The sequence below is a fragment of the Pogoniulus pusillus genome, chromosome 18 (genome assembly GCF_015220805.1).
Source record: "Pogoniulus pusillus isolate bPogPus1 chromosome 18, bPogPus1.pri, whole genome shotgun sequence".
Classification (NCBI taxonomy): domain Eukaryota; kingdom Metazoa; phylum Chordata; class Aves; order Piciformes; family Lybiidae; genus Pogoniulus; species Pogoniulus pusillus.
Window position 1 is genome coordinate 19,070,234 of NC_087281.1, and position 17,922 is coordinate 19,088,155.

The window sequence follows — 17,922 nt, forward strand, 5'->3', positions numbered from 1 at the left end:
ACCTGATGTAGTATTTGCTTAGACCATTCACCACAGAATCTGTTTTTTGGCATTATTCTATTTTTCCATCTTAAAGTCTGTTAATGCCAGGAGTAGATTCAGTTAATTATATTACATTTATGATACCAGCAGAAAACACCTCTCACTTGTGAAGTTTTCTTGCCTTTTTCCAAGGGGTAGAAAATGTCTTAAATTTCAAAGCAATAAAGGTTATACTTACAACTTTCAAACTACAGCTTGGAACTTCAGTGCAAATAGCTTTCAGAGATGAAACAAAGTTAAAAGTAAGAGGATCTGTGTCTCTGGAGAAACTTATGAGAAGTCGCACTTTAATACTTCGTAAAACTAATGCTTCTCTTATCTTCCCATCTAAATATGGCCAGTACCTGCAGAGGATGAATGCAATATATTCAGACAACTTCCAAAAAATGGGATTTTTAGCCACCTCTAGACATCACAGAGAAAACTAAATGCCTGTGAATTTAATTCTCTATTTGTTGAATGGATGCTGTTGTTGTTTGAAGGTATTCTTGGTAAACCCACCCATCAGCATACTTCTTTGTGTCATTTTACCCAGCAGCAGAATTGTCACTGTGGAGACAGTAAGGTCAGGGATGGATGAACATATCTTCCATCTGTTTACGTGCATGGAGAGCTGCCAGAACTCTCTGACAAAACACAGGTACTTTTACTGTCTGTGGGCTGGGAGAGACTCTTGGGTCACTGGCCTCTGTTGAGAGCAGTGGGGAGACCTTGCCGTGACAGAACCAGCTAGAGGGTGCTGCTTACCGAGCCCCGACAGAAGGACCTGAATGGTTTTCTGTTGATTAACACAAATAAGAAAACAGGAACAATGAATCCCTCTCTGACTGCTCCCTCTATGCTGGGACCATGCAGGCTGGGGACTGGAATGCTTTTGGTTATTTCTTGCCTCAGAAAAGGAAAGCTGTTTCTCTATGAGTGCCTGCATCCTTCAGCAGCAGATGAAGATGTGTTGTTTAAGGAGCATGCTGCCTTCTTTCCCCACTGAGGGTTCTACAAGTTCTGCCATGAATGGGATGGTGGCCTCCATGATTCTGTTCTCATGCTTTCTAGTTAGCTTTGTGTCTCTGATCTTTGGTGGGAGCAGGTCAGGACAGGGAGAATTAAACAAAGAAAATTAACATTTTATTTATTCCAGCAGTAGCAAGGCATTTGGTGTGATGAAAACTGAGCTCTACAATGTCAGGAGATAACTTACAAATGAGAACTAGGAGCTGACAAGGTAGAGAACCTGTGGTAGTGTCCTAAGCACAAAGCCATGCTGTAGGAAAAACATTGAGGAATTCAGACAAGTGGCTGCCCTGGATCTCCCCAGTCCAGTAGATTTCCAAATTTCTCAAGCAAGTAAGGAGAAGTATAGGAGATAACATCAACTGCAACACTCTAATGGTTCGGGGTACAAAGAACCTTTGTTATATAAAGGAGAAATGCAAGGGGTGTGCATGGGGAGACTGAAGTTCCTACAGCACTACCCATGATTCTTTCACTCTAACAGTTGCCCTACCTAGTGGGTCTATTGGAAAAATCCTCTTGCAGACTTGAAACAGCTTATGTTTGCTATCAGCCAAATAAGTTACTTTTAAAAGCCAACAAAACATCTTTAATTATTCAAACTGCAAAAATGCAGACAGTGCCATGCTTAGTTTGCCTTAATTGTATTCACAGGAAGTGCATGGATGGAATGGTGAGCTTTGCTAGATGTGGAATGCATTGTGAATGTTACTGACAACTGGAAGGACCACTGGATACTTGCCTCCTGAGTTGGATGGTTTTATTATCAGAACAAGACTACATAGTCTCAACCTGCACCAAGACAGGTTTAGACTGGACAGTAGGAAGAAATTCCTCCTGGAAAGAGTGATTGCCCATTGGAATGGGTTGCCCAGGGAGCTGGTGGAGTCATCATCCCTGGAGGTATGTAAAAGGAGGCTGGATGAGGCACTTAGTGCCATGGTTTAGTTAATTAGAATGGTTAGGTGATAGCTTGGACTCAATGATCCTAGAGGACTTTTCCAACATGGTTAATTCTGTGATTCTGCAATTACACTGTGGCTCCAGTTTTGGGTCTCGAGTGCTTTTAAATCATAGAATCAACCAGGTTGGAAGAGATCTCCAAGATCGTCCAGTCTAATCCATCACCCAGCCCTGTCCAATCAACTAGACCATGGCACTAAGTGCCTCATCCAGGCTTTTTCTGAACATTTCCAGGCATAGTGACTCCACCACCTCCCTGGGCAGCCCATTCCAATGGCAAATCACTCTCTCTGTCAAGAACTTCCTCCTAACATCCAGCCTAGACCTCCCCTGGCACAGCTTGAGACTGTGTCCCCTTGTTCCGTTGCTGGTTGCCTGGGAAAAAAGACCAACCCCCACCTGGCTATAACCTCCCTTCAGGTAGTTGTAGACAGCAATGAGGTCCCCCCTGAGCCTCCTCTTCTCCAGGCTGCACACCCCAGCTCCCTCAGCCTCTCCTCACAGGTCTGAGTTTCAGGCCTCTCACCAGCCTCATCACCTTTCTCTGGACATGTTCCAGCACCTCAACATCTCTCTTGAATTGAGGGACCCAGAACTGGACACAGTACTCAAAGTGTGGCCTGACCAGTGTTGAGCATAGGGGAAGAATAACCTCCCTTGTCCTACTGGCCACACTGTTCCTGATGCAAGCCAGGATGCCATTGGCTCTCCTGGCAACCTGGGCACACTGCTGGCTCCTGTTCAGCCTACTATCTATCAGTACCCCCAGGTCCCTTTCCTCTTGACTGCTTTCCAGCCACTCAGTCCCCAGCCTGTAGTGCTGCTTGGGGTTGTTGTGGCCAAAGTGTAGAACCCTGCACTTGGCCTCGTTAAATCTCATCCCATTGGCCTCTGCCCACCCCTCCAATCTGTCTAGGTCCCTCTGCAGGGCTCTCCAGATCCACACCTGCTCCTAGTTTGGTGTCATCTGCAAACTCAATCCCCTCATCCAGATCATCAGTAAAGATATTGAACTGGACTGTGCCCAGCACTGATCCCTGGGGGACACCACTAGTGACAGCTGCCAACTGGATGTGGCACCATTCACCACCGCTCTCAGGACCTGCCCTTCCAGCCAGTTCTTGACCCATATCACAGCAAATCTGTCCAAGCCACGAGCTGCCAGCTTTGCCAGGTTCATATAAACAAAATAGTTCATACAAACAGGATGCTTAAAAATTGATTGTCTTTGTTTTTAGCAAGTTAGTTAACCAAAATGGGATACAATTCTAATGGAATCAATGTTGAATTTGGATTTTTCATGTATATTTCAACAAAATAATGGCATCTCCCACTCTGTATATGACAACCCACATGTTCTTCTCTCCTAACATGCACACACACTTGTCATGTGGAACATCTGTGTGATGCTCACAAAATGCCAGCAGCTGTGATATCAAGATAGTAAACATAACAGTATAAGAAATAGGATTAATGTATAAGCAGGTTCTTGTGTTCCTGAGTCTCAGCCACTTGCAGATGGTTGGACTAGACAATTTCTGATCTCCTTCAATAGGCAGATCCAAAGCTTAGGACCCAGAATTGTAAACGTCTTCTTAGGTCCCAATTCTGCTCCCATTTAAGTCAATGGCAGAACTCTCACTGATTTCAATAAGAGCAGAATTGGGCCCCAAGAAAATGGTCCACAGTAGTAACTAATCCCCTGTGGGTTCACTTTCTGTAGCAGACTTTACTGACACGTTTTGGTCCTGGAGGTGGGCACTCACCGTTTAGCATTGGTGTCGATGACGATAGGCAGGTAGTCCATGACAGCTATGTACACAAACTGTTTCGCCTCATCGATAACGCTGTATATAGCTTCAATGTCCAGCACTCTGTCCTTGGGGCAGAAGAGTTTAGGTGAATTCTGTGAAAGGAAAAGTTCAAATATGGCACTTAAAGTAAGTGATTTATTTTTCTCTTCCCCTCTTTCTTCCTGAGATGGCAAATAGCATCCTTTCTTTTAGTAGAGGATACTAACTGATACCTTCAGCTGTCCTGCTAGAATACTCGAGAGGGATAAAGCAGAGGTACTTGGTTAATTTTCCCCTGGGAGCCTCACCATTTTGATGTAACTGAGGGCAAAACGCAGAAGACACAAACTTCAAAACATCTACTGTCACCAAAGATGAAGTTATGTTTCAAAGAATTTTGTTCCAACAAGTTTCAGGACTGCTGTAGTGGGCACTCTCTCTTAGCAGAGGCTTGAATGGGGGAAAAAGAAGGTGCGAAACTGCTTCCCGCCCCTGCACCCTTGTGGGCTTGAATGGGGAAGGGGAAAAGGTGCCCTTTTTCCACCTGTGTACTGACTCGTGGGAAAGCCCACTCTAAAGTCTGGGATTATGATTGGCTGGATTCTTTACACACAATATATATTGGTGTGGGACACATTGGAAAGATTTAAATAGAGTGAGGAAAAAAAAGCTGGCACAGCTTGCTTTTGTGCAGATCCACGGCTCTCAGGCAGTTCTCCAAGTCTGGCAAATCCATTAGGTCCACTTGAGAAAGTTGCCTGCAGCACCTAGACCCAGCTTCTCCCCGGACCACCACATCCTGGCCTCCTGCTTGCTACCCTGAGCTGGAAGGACCCTGCCTCTGCTGTAAACTGCCACTGTTGGCAGGAATACGCTAGCAGTACGGCCATCCCTGCGCTGCTAAGGCAATGCCACTCCCTGAGAGCTGCCTCATGGAAGCTGTGTCTACAAACACTTTGACTTTGGTGGGTCTCATTTGCATTGGATTTAAGTGTCGTGTGGATTATAAACTGCAGTTCCAGAGGCTGCTGCAAAGGAATTCCAGGGAGTGTCTCCAAAATCCTACTCCACCTTCACGAGTACATCAGCTTTTCCCTAGGTTCTGCGCTGTCTCTGATTTTCTAAGTGGGGTAAAGCTATCTTGTGGCTCAGCCTTTTCCATTTGCTGACTTTCCCAAATTACCAAACCTGCCCATTAAGCATCCTTGTGGAAATTCCTGACCAAATGAGAATCTGTAAATAGAATTTAACTAGTTTTGGATATAGTTTTGAGGCAGGGCTTTCAGGAAAATAAAAATACCTGTATTTTTATAATTCCTGCTGCCTTATCAAATTAATTCCCAACCAAATCAACTGCTTACCATTAGATATTGCCTAATGCATCACTTGTGACCAGGAATTAAGTCAATTGTGTTAGTTCTGCTTGAAGTTCAATAAAAAGCCACCATTTGCTCAGCCACCATTGCAAGGAGATGCTGCGTTCTGCAAGACATTTATGTTTAAAACCTAGTTTCTGCTATAAATTTACCTTTTACCTGGTGATGAGCCAGTAAGTAGTAAGCCCAGATTTCAGCTTTTCTACCTTACATCTAGGGCTATGGAAGGTGTCAGTCAGCAAGGTGAAGCCAACAGGAATCACCCATCCATGGCAGAGAGGCCCAGGTCCTTTTGCTTTTCTGCCAAAGCAGCAAGAGAAGCAGAGCCACATGCCAAGCTGCTCACAGGCAACAACACAGTTCTCCTGGGAGCAGAGGTTCTTAAAGCCACTTTATCAAGCTACAGCAGGTGCCACTTCTCCCTTCCCTTTACAGCTGGCCCTGCCAGAGCACTGCCTTCCTACTGCCATATCACCTTCTTGCCTTTTTTATCTACTTGGGTTGCAGCTGACATGAGGATGAATAAGTTTTCTTTAGGGACAGATCCCAAGGGTTTGATTAGTCTTGGTGTCTTTCAATACAATTCCTATCATAGTTTTTTTTTTTAACCATTGACTGGTATTCTTAAGGATTCAGAAAATTAAATATAGCAAGATTTCAAGACCAGTATTCCAGATCCATTCCTAAACATGTAGAGAAACCACCAAACCCTCTCACATTTTATCAGCTAGTCTGGAAGATGATTTTGTTGCTAAGCAACACTAAGCCACGATTCCTGAGTATAACAAAAAAATGAAACGACTGCATGTTATGCCACTTGTTGCACAGATGTTGGAAGTGAAGGACATTTCCAGAGAATGATTTTTAACTCAAGCTTTTGTAAATATAATTTATGGCTATTATCATAAATTCTGGGAAGTTATTGCACTGAGATTTTGTTCCTACTCTCTTACTATTTTCTTGAATAGAACTCCTAAGTTACAGAACAGCTGGAGAAAGGAGTTCTTCTGTATTAACTTTTTCAGATGCATCCAGTATGAAGATCAGAAATTGAGAGACATTTAGAAGATAATTGGGAAAAAAATTCTTGCTGGGAATGGTAGGACTTCTAGTGCCATGGGTTCAGAATGTATAAAAGGGAAAAATACTGAGTTAAGTAAATACAGGGTCAAAATGACCTTAAAGAATAAAACTAAAGTAGATAATGCTATACAGAAGTATGAATGCTTTTAATAGAACAGGGCAAAGAAGACAAATCCTAATGTATATTGCTTTATTTAAAATGCAAGCTGCTATATCAAGTTTATTCTGAATCATTTTAGGTGTCTGGTTAAACAGCTCATTTACTCCTAGGTCATTTGCCTTCTCTCTAGCAGTGTAAACAAATCACCTAATTTGAAGAGCTTCCCTCTATTTTGAATGCAAGGGAACATGCCAAAGATTATATAGAGAAGAAAAATAATTGTCAAATGAAATCCTGCAGCATTTTCAGTCCTAACAAACTGCAAGTACGAACAATGTTACAGAAAGCAGAATGAATAAAACCAATATTGGTCTAATCTGCACTGTGAGAAAAATCAACTAACTTCAAAAACCTTTCAATGACAGACTTCTCCACAGAAATAAACCTATTGGAATAGCTGTTCTCCCAGACAACAGAACGATTTTCTGGTGTTATGAGACCATCAAACATGTTCTGTCCTGTGTGGATGGCAGCTGTAGTGATCTTACTTCTAGAGTTGAGTTTCCAGTCACTTGCATGCATCTCAGTTTTAGTAGCTGTGTTTGGTTAAGGATGTAGCAGTAAAGTGCATCTTTTTAAGTTAGTGCCAGTTTAGAGAAATACTTAAGTATGGGTTCAATTTACACCGTGTATATTCCCAATAATGGAAATGGCTTCTGATGGCAATTTCTCCCTGACAGTGTATTAGTGAGAAGACAGAATCATGATGAACTAACTGCGAGGAACTGTGACTATCTCTATATTGGCTAAGACATTTGAGATTCTTTTGGAGATGCTGCTAACACCTTCCTAACCCAGTCTCACTACTCTATATAGTTTGTACAGGACAATATTAGGAGAGTAAATGTTTAATTTCCAGGTATTAAAAAAATCTGGTGTGTTAAATAAGTTTCTTACCTCCCTCTGCAATTCATTTCAGAACTTACCGACACGTAGGCTTCTGATTTTGTCTCGTTTAGCTGGAGTGTCAGCTTATTCTGCGTATCGTACACTCCGTACAGTCTCTTAGACCAGCTTGGAGGAATTTTATTCTTGTATCTTAGTGAGCTATACAGGGCAAATATCCTTTGCAAATCCAAGACCAGGCAGCTGCAGTTGTATACGATGACACCAAGTTCCTTCATCTGTGAAATGAAAAGTTTGTGTCATTAGTGATATTTTGGCTTACGGGTCCATGGCAGCACACAGCAAGAATGTAAGCATGTCTGAGAAGCATGTTCCAGAAGGGTTCCTTGAGCTCAGTGGCAGTATTGTTGACTACCAAGAACATTGCTAGCAACACTCTTTTAAAGGCAAACACATAAGCTTCGAAGTCATGAGCAGGCAAACCTTTAAGAGGGTTTATATGTGTTCACTCTATGTCCCGACAGAATACAACATGACTTACAGATGGACACAAGTTAGAAGCGATACTCATTTGTCGCAGCACCCTTTTTGTTATAGGTGTTGGTGAAGGTTTCCTGCTTCTGGCTAGACTGGATTTTATTCTTTGTATTTATTGTATTCTATTCACAGGAAAAGCATCCTTTCTGCTGGACAGTCTAGGAGCACATGCTGCTACTAGTGACACAGTCTTAATTCAGACACTATTTGTTTTCTGTGGGTTGTGGATAAGGTGAAAGAAATGAACTTTTTTCTTTGCTAGAGAAGAAATATTATGCTCCACTTTCAAATAAAAGGATGAAGCAGCAGGTGTTAAATCCAGCATGATCCAGATATGGTACACCCAGTGTAGTGGTTTGAAGCACACTAATATTCCCCACTATCAGGAACATGTATTAAGGACATTTTTCAACTGTAGGGCGTTACCATCCTAGACAGAGGATTTTGGGTTGCTCTCCTGCTTTTCCAGGTGCTGAGCATGCAGGTGTGTCCTTGCTTGTTTCGAGACTCAGGTGGTATTTTTTACCTTTCTCTTTCTTTCTGTTTCACATATATATACTGATGTGATCTGATACTTCCATAGTGGAATTCAACTGAGAAAACTCTCTCTGACAGTATTTCCCCCTCCCTTTTTTATCTCTTGGTAAGAGGGGAGGGAGAAGGGGAGAAGTGGGGGACTTCTTGATTTTTTTTTTCCCTTGCACTAAAACCATAACAGCCAAGTAATCTAAGTGTAACCACACCCACACTCCTCTTTCTTCCATTGCTTTACAAGAGCTCAGGGAAGCACTGCTTTGGGCACAGGTGCTACTGACCTCTCATTATCTGCACTTGAGTTCAGCCATCTCCAAAAATAAAGCATCAAAAAACCCCGTATGTATCTGTTGGAAAACAATATGCAGGATGGACATTTAAAGGATCCATGCTGGTTTTAAGCAAGTAAAGTCTCTTGGCAGCACATCTCCGAAGTCTGCCTGGGGTGATTAAGAAAACAGGGGACTACAATCTCTCCAGCATGCTCATCCTTTTACACCTAAAAATACCCACTGGTTTTATTCCCTTAGGTGAGATCTCCACAGTCACATGGAATAGTTTCTGATAGGAGTGTGTATCTTTTTGCAAGGCCTGTGAGAAGTCTGAACTCCACACTAACATTATTTCAGAGCTTCTTCCTGAGGAATTCTCCCTGATTGCAGATGAGAAGTCTCTGCAAGAGGGGGCAGAAGAAGCTAAGTGAAGGATAAAGCTGAACCTTCACTCTCTTTCTATGGTGACTGAGAGGAAAACAATAAATTCCAATACTCCAATGGGAAACAAACTCAACGGGTGGCACTTTCTTCAAGTCTTTGACCTGGAATACCACATGCATAAGATTATACAACACTGAGAGATGTTGTTTCCAAACATTTACTAATGGTCACAGCCACAGGAATATTACCTAATATTCTTACCACCTAAATCAGAGTATTTCTGCAAGTTTCTTTAATCAATTAAAAAACAGAGCAATCCTCAATTAGCCTGCACAACCTGAAATTTGTGGACACTTGAAAAATGCAAACTACTTGCTGCACTGCAGCCTCTCATTTATGGATAAGACATTAAATTCAGTTTTGATAAATAGAAATTATTCCAGGCTATGCACACATCCTAGCTGCTCACTCTCTTTGGAGTAACCTCTTTGGCTTTTCCTCTGGGTACAGTATCTTTGAGGACACACTTATGCTCAGTTGCAGGTGGTTCCTGTACAGTATGTGCTGTTTGTCTCCAAACATTTTTAACTACACATTATCACTGTTTTCACTGTGCTGCTCCCTTAATTGCCAGGCATGCTATTGCAAAGGACTTGCTAATAGTATTCTGTTACATGTATCTGCATAATGTGGTTTAATTGGCTTTTCATGGCTGTTAGTTGATTCTGACATAATTATGTGGTTACAGTTTTCCTTTCATTTATCAGTCCCATTATTACTATTCTACTTCATCCCTTCCATTAAAATTAAAGATAAAATAGTGTCCTCAAAGCACACCAGAAGCTGACAGGATTGCTTCTGCGTGAGAAACGCTCTTTGGAGCCGGAGCATTTGCAGTGTGTCCCCTCTTCACGAATTAAAGGATTGCTCTTCTGCCTAAGTGCTTCCTTATGCACAGAGACAGGGAAGAGGCCAAGGGCACTAATGGGTCTAAGTGTGGTTTTTACAGCTCACCACCCAGTCTGACTGCAAAATGAAGCATTAGCCATGCCTTACTGCCAGCCTCTCCCCCTGCACAGAAGCACACACAGACCAACCCATTTAGCACAGGAACTTGACTCTCCTCCCGTGGGAGCAGGCATCTGCAGGAGTGGAGGTCATGCCCTGTCTGAGGCCCTGCCACTCACCCACTCGCAGCAGCAGTGTTCAAACTGCAGACTGGAATGAAGCCAATTCAAGAGCTGGATTTGCAGTACAGTAAGGAACCCTGCCACATCACAGCCTTCCAACTTCTAGTTGGCTTCTCTGGTGACAAGTGCCAACCAAAGCTTTTCCTGCCTCTGAACCCACGATGAGAGCTCTCGCCCATGTGTATTCCCTGGAACATGGTACAGACTGGTCTCTTCCTTCCCCTTTCTGGGAAAACACAGTTATCCTCTTTACTCAGCTGCCTGTTTTCATTAAACCTTTATAAACTTAAATTTTACTGAACCTGAAAAGTAGATTCAAAATTAATGGAAGAGAGCAGACGGTGATTCCCCTGCTTATTCTGCAGATCTTATTTCTTAGGAAACCAGGTTAGATGCTGGCCTGTCACCTCCTGACCACAAAAATACTGTTTCAGAAGCATCTTCCACACAGAGCCTATTTTTACTTCCATACTCAGAGGTGAGGAGAGACTGCTCTTTTTCCACTTAATCACAGAGCCTGTCATCCTGGAGGCACTGCAGAGAGGGAGAAGCAAGGATGTGCTAGCAAGAGACTGAATATGAAGTAGTATGTCATCTAGATTAGAAAAAGGCTTCTGTCACTTTGTGACAGCAGTGAGAGCTGCTGTCACTATAGACTTTTTTGGGAAAAAATAAGTCTCAGAAGGGAAACAAAAACCCCCACATATATTGGAAGAATTAGAACCTGAGCGTTGCTCCTTGGCTTGTAGTGACTGAAACTGAAACCCTCAGCCAAGAATCATCTATCTGTTAAGGTAAAATCCTACAGGGCAAGAGCCCTTAGGGCATTGGAAGCATTCATGCTGAGTTTTAAAAACAACTGACACAGTAATAAAAACATCACTTTTTAAAATCCAAAGTAGAGATCTCAAGAAATCAAAACCTTAGTAAAACTAAGGAAGACAAATACGAAATTAAGAGATTACCTCAAAATAGAACAAGTGTTTGGATGTTAAGGTTGCAGAGTTTCTTGTGAGTGACATTTTCAGGGCATGTGCTGGTAGCTGGGAACAGGACCGTTCTTCTTGGTACAGTATTTTGTGTCCTCTCACGAGCAAGTTTCTTCCCCTCTTTGTTAAGAACCATCATAAGTGCACTTCTCAAAGAATGAAAAACATGGGAGCTTACTGTCTTTGTTCTTCCCCTTGCCATGTATAGAGCAACTATTAAAGGCTACCAAACCAAACTTGTCATTCTTGCCCATAAGGGCTTTCTTAAAGCCCCAGAGAAGGGCATGGCTACACAAGACTCAAGATGTGGTGGCTTAAACCCACTATGCAGTGATGCTCTAAGTACAAAAATCACTTAAGCTACCTAAACTGAAAAGCAGTGTTAGGAAGGCTTTTCAAATACATTTGGATCCTAGGTTAGACAGAGTGCATGGTGTGCCCTTATCCTGCAGACTAGACAGTGTGTTTTACATTTTCCTCGAGCTACATTGTAAGAGCCAACCCCACAGCGTAGGCAAGGTACTACTAGATCTACTTAAGAGTGGTACAAACTGGTTCACAGCTCATGTCTGAATTGTGGCAAGCATAGCAAGAGGCATTAGATAGCTACTTAAGAATTTCTTTTAAAGAAGAAGCTTTTAGTAATTGCTTAGATACAAGCCTCATCCTGAAAATGACAGCCAGCTGTCCTCAGGCACTACCTGTCGTTTGCCCAAAAGCTACAGCCACCATTAGGTGCTGTGCATCCACTGCCTGTGCTACCAAAACTCTGGATTAACTACTAGTCTACTGCACACTAGACTTACTAAGTAGACTTTTTGCATACAGGACTGTGTGTGCATCTGCCATTTACCTCTGTTTGAAAATGTATTTCACTATGATTTTAATGCTGTGAATTATTTTTCTAATCACCAATTTCCCAGTGAATGACTGAGCACAACCAGAATCACAACGGAGTAGACTAATGGAGTAATAACCACAACCATGCCATACTGATGACTCAATTACCAAGACCCAGAAGGACCAGAGAGTTTCAATAGCTTCTAAAGAAAAATAATAAACAATGTATTCATTACCACATAAAAGCAGACCAAACATATTTAGAGTGGTAAACGTGTCTTTCATTAAAACATGCTCTATTTGGACAGCCTGCACTCCAAACACACCTGCTTTTTCACCTGGTTACCAGTCTTGCCTGCCCCTGTTACAAACCTCCCTTACGTTTTCATCTAGTATCATTTAATGCTCATGCACAGCATCATCTTAAGGCTGCCTTCTGTACAGTTACTCTTTACTGCTCACTAGACTGTGCTGAGTAGATCTATGTACCAGTCTCGTGCCAGGCACAGGATACATCTGAGTGGTGGCCTCTGGCAATGGAGCAGAAGGGGAAGTGCATTCTGATGGGAGTGACAATAACCAACAGACAGAGAGAGAAAAACAGATCTGAGAAAGGAAAAGACCTCTGTTTGTGCAGTATGTTTGATGTGGCTGCTGCAGCAGACCTTGCTACAGCAGGATTACAGTGGTGCTCATCACAAATTCTTTATGTATAACAGACCCCATTCGGATAGTCATTGTTTTGCTGTAAACCAAACATGCCACCTAATGCTGAAGAGACTGAGAAGGCTGCAGTGCTGCCTGTCTCGTCTCTTACAAAACCTGTGAAGCCTTTAGAGTCCACTAACAAAACAAAAGCAAACACTTTACTAGAAACTGCAACCTACCCTCAGGCATTTTGAGTCAAAATACTCTTCCTATGCTTGGCTACTAATACAGAACTGAGGCTTCACACTTTTGTTATCTTTAAATCAAAAATAATTAAATGAACTCTAAATCCAGCACATTGCTGCTTTGCTCCGAGTTTCACTTTTTCCTTGCACATTGGTAAGAGCAGAATGACTACATTACTGTTGAGAAACACTCAGCAAAAAAGATTGATACAAATGGTAAAGTGCTGTGTTTTCAGCAAGTTAATAAAACTCTGTCCAGCTTAAACTATCTAAGAGTAAATGCAAGAAATGCAACATTTAAATTAGCAGTGTCTTTGAATGTCAGCAATCCTCTAGGGCACACTAAGTGTAAGAAGTTCCTGTTATTTTGAGAACTGCAAACTGCTTGTGAAGATTACCTAAAGAATTCAAACAGATTAAATTTGGAGATTAACCATTTCATTGCATCTATTGATCCTTTTCTAGAGACACTTCTATTGAATAAATTCTATTTTGAAATTCCTAGATTCAACTCTTAAACATTCTCCACTGGATCACTTTGCCAGTCTTGCACACAGGTGTCTCTTGTGGCTGGCCTTAAGTCCCACAGTTGTGTGGGATTTGCATTGCTCTAATCTAAGCCTAAAGGTTAATTTTCTATCATTTGAAAATAACCACAGGCAGAATTTCTACTGAACTAGAAAAAGAAGTCCCTCCCGCTTCACACAAGAATGCAGTCTCAGCTGGACTCGATCCTATAACTGTCAGTAGAAAAATCCACAGTCATTCTAGCTGCTGTGCTGGAAATAAATCTGGGCATGGGGAGTGGATGCATTCAGCAGAGAGAGCACCTAGTATATGCCACTATCACATAAAGCTGTGACATGCTTTCACTAAAGAAGAGACATCAGTGGACTCTATCCCATTGGACCTGATAAAATACCTTTGAATGGGCACCCACTAGTCTTTAATTCTCACCTTTAGAAAGTACCTTTGGCAGATTTAGGTCTGTAGTTCTTGCAGAATAGAAATTCCAGGTAAGTTACAACTGCAGACATTATTTTTCCTTTTATTACCTAAGGCAAAAGGCTGCCATGGTAAGGCAGCAGAAGGACTTTAGAAGCCGGTTAATTTTTGTGTCCTATTCCTTGTTATGGTGGCCTATAGGTCAAGAACACAAAACTGCACAGTGATGCTCCTCTAACTTCACCTTACATTCAGTAGCTAGTCCCAGCATTACCTTGGCTAGCATGCTGGTCTTCAGAAAGTCATTCTGAAAATAATAGGTTCAGGGCTTCATTTGATGGGTGCTGCCATCCAGATGAAAAGCAGGCTAGACCCCCCTGGCAAAAGAGAGGCTTGTTTGAAAACAGCGTGGTTTATAAAACCCTTGATGAGGAGGAGACAGAAATGCATCTTCAAAGCAGAAAACCAGGAGTGCTCCACGTCCTTGTCACATTGGAAAAAACTCTACTAACATTTTTTCAGCCACCTGCTCTATTGATATGGAAGACTCAGCAAAATTAAATCTGTTTGGATGGACGATACAATTTGGTTAAACCATGTGCTGCTCTGAGAATGCAAGTTTGGGCTTTCTTATTGCTGTTGATGCAGCTCACTAACAAACTAAGCTTGACAGATTGCTGCTTTTCAGAGCAAGCCAGAAGGCAGAAGTGAATCAGTTAAAAATTCCTTGCCACACAGTCTATCAACATAATTAATATCACTTGGCATAATCACAGTCTAATTTATCATTTTCAAATGACTTCGTTTTATAGTTTCATTACCCTCTCTCAAAATAAGTGGAAGTGTCTCTTTAGGGAAAATGTGATCTTCCAACTGCAAGAAACCATTTTTCCAGGATGATATTTGATTTATTTATTGTTTTAGTGCAGGAAATTTAATTAATGTGAATTGCAGTTTGATTTTGTTTATATTTTGAAACACAGTTTGTGTTCCTTATATCAAAAGTGCAGGCTGGGAAGAAAAGGGCCATATTGTGCTGGCCTCTATCTCACTGCTGGCAAGCTGCATCACATCTCAGTACTAGTGTCATTCATATGACATTAATCAATTCACCAGTTCAGTGGAACCATAAAAACACTAAAAATCAAAGTGGATGATCCTGCTAGCTTCTGGAAAGGCCTGGACCTTTACCATGCACACAGACATACCCCCCCACACTGCCTCTTTCCATCTTTCCTGCATCGAAGCCTGGCCTTATCTTGCATTCTCCTCACACAGCTGGAAATCACAGCACGAGCTCTTAGTATTTGTTCTCATGCTATGTACTGCTGCAAAGGGCAACCTCTGCATGCCTTCTGCTGTGCAACGCAGAGAGAAGAGCGCAAAGGACTAACCTCAGAATACAGGCAATATTAACCCTGAACATTTCTCTCAAAGCAGAATTTCTTGGTGGCTTTCAGAGTTGTGGGCTTCAGGGAAAAGCAGCAGCACGTAGTTGACTAATTGGATGCATTATTTATAACTGACACACACACAGAGTGTGCTTTCCTATTGCAGGCCAAATAAGGATTAGTGGTGGGCAAGCTGTGTATGCAGACTGGGACAGTGACATTGCATGTGAATTACTATTCTAACTTCTGAGCCTTGCCAGAATGCCAGATCAGAATTAGAAGCCTTTCTCTTAAAGTAAGCAAAGGGTCAAAGGCTCTAATTAATTTTTGTTTGAGACCTGCTTAAATTCAGTGTACAGGACCTTGAGGTAAGATAGGAAACTGAGCAGTTTAGACAGGTAAGGTAATGTAACGAAGCAGTACACAGGCAGCCCCAGGGAAATGACTGGTCTATAGGAAAGTCTGTTTCAGAAATCCATACTTGCTCTTTGTCCTATTCTTCCGAGTAGCCACCTTAGATATTTGCAGGGTTTCTGGCTGCTTCAACATGGAAGCAATGTCTCCTGTAAAGATGTGGTCCTGGTATATGTTCCTAGGAAGAAAACTTGGAATTAAATTAATATATGATATTTCTGTCTCCTGACCCTAACAAAAAAATACCCAACCCCCCCCCCAAAAAAAAAAAAGAATGGGAAAACATTGATTCATGATTCCCAATTCTGTCTTTCTGCTAAGGCACAGTATTGCAAGTACAGGTAAAGGTCACCTGGGGCATCTGAAATGCCTCATTGTGGATTCAACTGAGGTGTCTGCTAGCTGCTATGAATAATGGATGCTATGCACACTATGGCTATATCATCATGAAAGAGGAATATTAATCTATTTATTGCATAAGGTCATGGACCTGGGTGTTTTCTACTACAGCAAATCAAAGCAGGCACTGTCCCTGTGGATGTAAAAATGGGTTATTCCTAAATAGTGTGTTATGCTCCTTGTGCAAGAAACACAAGTGTTGTGTGCCAAAGATTTAATATGCTAATAAAAGTCAGCATAGCTCTTACGTAAGCTGACACCAAATAGAAGGGAAAGGAAAAAAAGCCCACATAAGTGTGAGACAACTTCAAGGCTTGATGCCATTTTGATCTGAAGTACTGGACAATAATCACTTTATAGGCAAAACAAAGAAATACCTGAAAATACATTGTTCCAATTCAGCAGTAACACTAACTTCCAGTCTTCAAAGTCTAGAAGATCAAATTTACTTCTCACAGTTTCTGTTTAACCCAAATTCTTTGTTACAGCATATATAGATGTAATAAAATACAATGTCACAAGGATGATAAAAGATGCTTTCAATTTAAGCAGAACATACACAGTGAAACTGTGGTATATGTTCATGGTGTGTTTCTGTGCGTGTGTATATACATATATGTGACACATGCAGATTCTGTACCTCTGCTGCACATCTACTTACAAACTGGTCTGCTACTCAACCACAGCAATCTCCCATCTCATTAAACTGGAACGAAATGCCCAGTAAGTCGTTACAGAGATGAGAGACATTTCTGAAGATGCACTTCACATTTCTGTTTGCATGAGCTGCCTGCCCAATACCCATCCCTAAAGCAAGGATTAATAGCTTGCCACTGAGCAGTCCCAGGCAAACATCAATATTGCACTGTTTTGGTGATGGACATTTACTTAGCAAGAAAGGTGACTGCATGATGACTTCCAAACTAGGCTTGTGGTGACAATATCAAAACACAAAGAGGTTTAGCGATGACATTCATCTTGCACATTCATATGGAAAGAATGCTTTGTCAGAATCTGTTTTGTTCTGCTCGGTGACTTATGGCTATAGAAAGACCAGATTTATTCTGAAATACAGAACCATTATTCTTTTCATAGAGTGACTGAAATGACTGTCTTTCCTTGCCCTGACTCATGCTGATTTATAACATGTTATTTCAGCTTGATTTACGGTGTGCCTTTTTTACAGGACAACAATGACTCCAGATTTCCATGACAGGATTCCACTGCTAAAGTGGAAGGCTAGTGGACTGCTGCATTTGGGAACCTTTTGGAGTAGAGGCAGTTCTGAATGGAGACATTTAGCTGGAAATGAACTATCAAAGTGTTATGTGTGGGGGTGGAATCATGTGTTGGGAATACACTTTCATGATTATTTCAATGTTGTTATTTTAACTGTTTAGTTGAACAAGACTGATCTGACAGGGTATGCTAATAACTAAACCCCTCTGAGAGGAATCTGCCTTCATTCATTAACATCACTGACCAAGATTAGTTGCCAGCAAGTTCTTGTAGATGTAGGAGTCTGTTCTCTTACATGAGAATAGACTGTGGTGCATTAGCTCCTCCTCAGAGAGTCAGCTAGGCTTTAACAAACAAGTTCTCTTTCAGCACAACATAAATCACGTTTTTGGGGAAGTGATGGAATTACTGCCTTTCTTACATCCATGTGAGTTTACTGATTGGTCAAGACTACCACCAGCTGCTGAGCCAGAAGGCAGAACCCTGGATCAGACTGTATGGCCTGCATTGCTACCCAGGATGAAAAACATGATTAGCAGTTGGACTCAACGACCTTCAGGGTCTTTTCCAACCAAAATGAATCTATGACTGTAAAAGGCCACACTAATTGTAAGAGCTCTG

At 41.7% G+C, this 17,922-nt stretch overlaps 1 protein-coding gene and 1 long non-coding RNA gene across 2 annotated transcripts in view; one reads left to right on the forward strand and one right to left on the reverse strand.

The window, feature by feature from the left end:
- The window catches only part of LOC135183532 (uncharacterized), an 87,680-nt gene extending 70,199 nt beyond the window's left edge, over nt 1-17,481 (forward strand). The window contains exon 3 of the long non-coding RNA XR_010305588.1: nt 17,249-17,481. This is a non-coding gene — a long non-coding RNA (uncharacterized LOC135183532). The remainder of the gene's footprint in view (nt 1-17,248) is intronic.
- PLD5 (phospholipase D family member 5) overlaps nt 1-17,922 on the reverse strand; it is a 161,879-nt gene that overhangs the window by 6,093 nt on the left and 137,864 nt on the right. Inside the window, 3 exon segments of the mRNA XM_064158637.1 lie at nt 221-386; nt 3,783-3,922; nt 7,355-7,552. Coding sequence (XP_064014707.1) covers nt 221-386; nt 3,783-3,922; nt 7,355-7,552 — 504 coding nt within the window.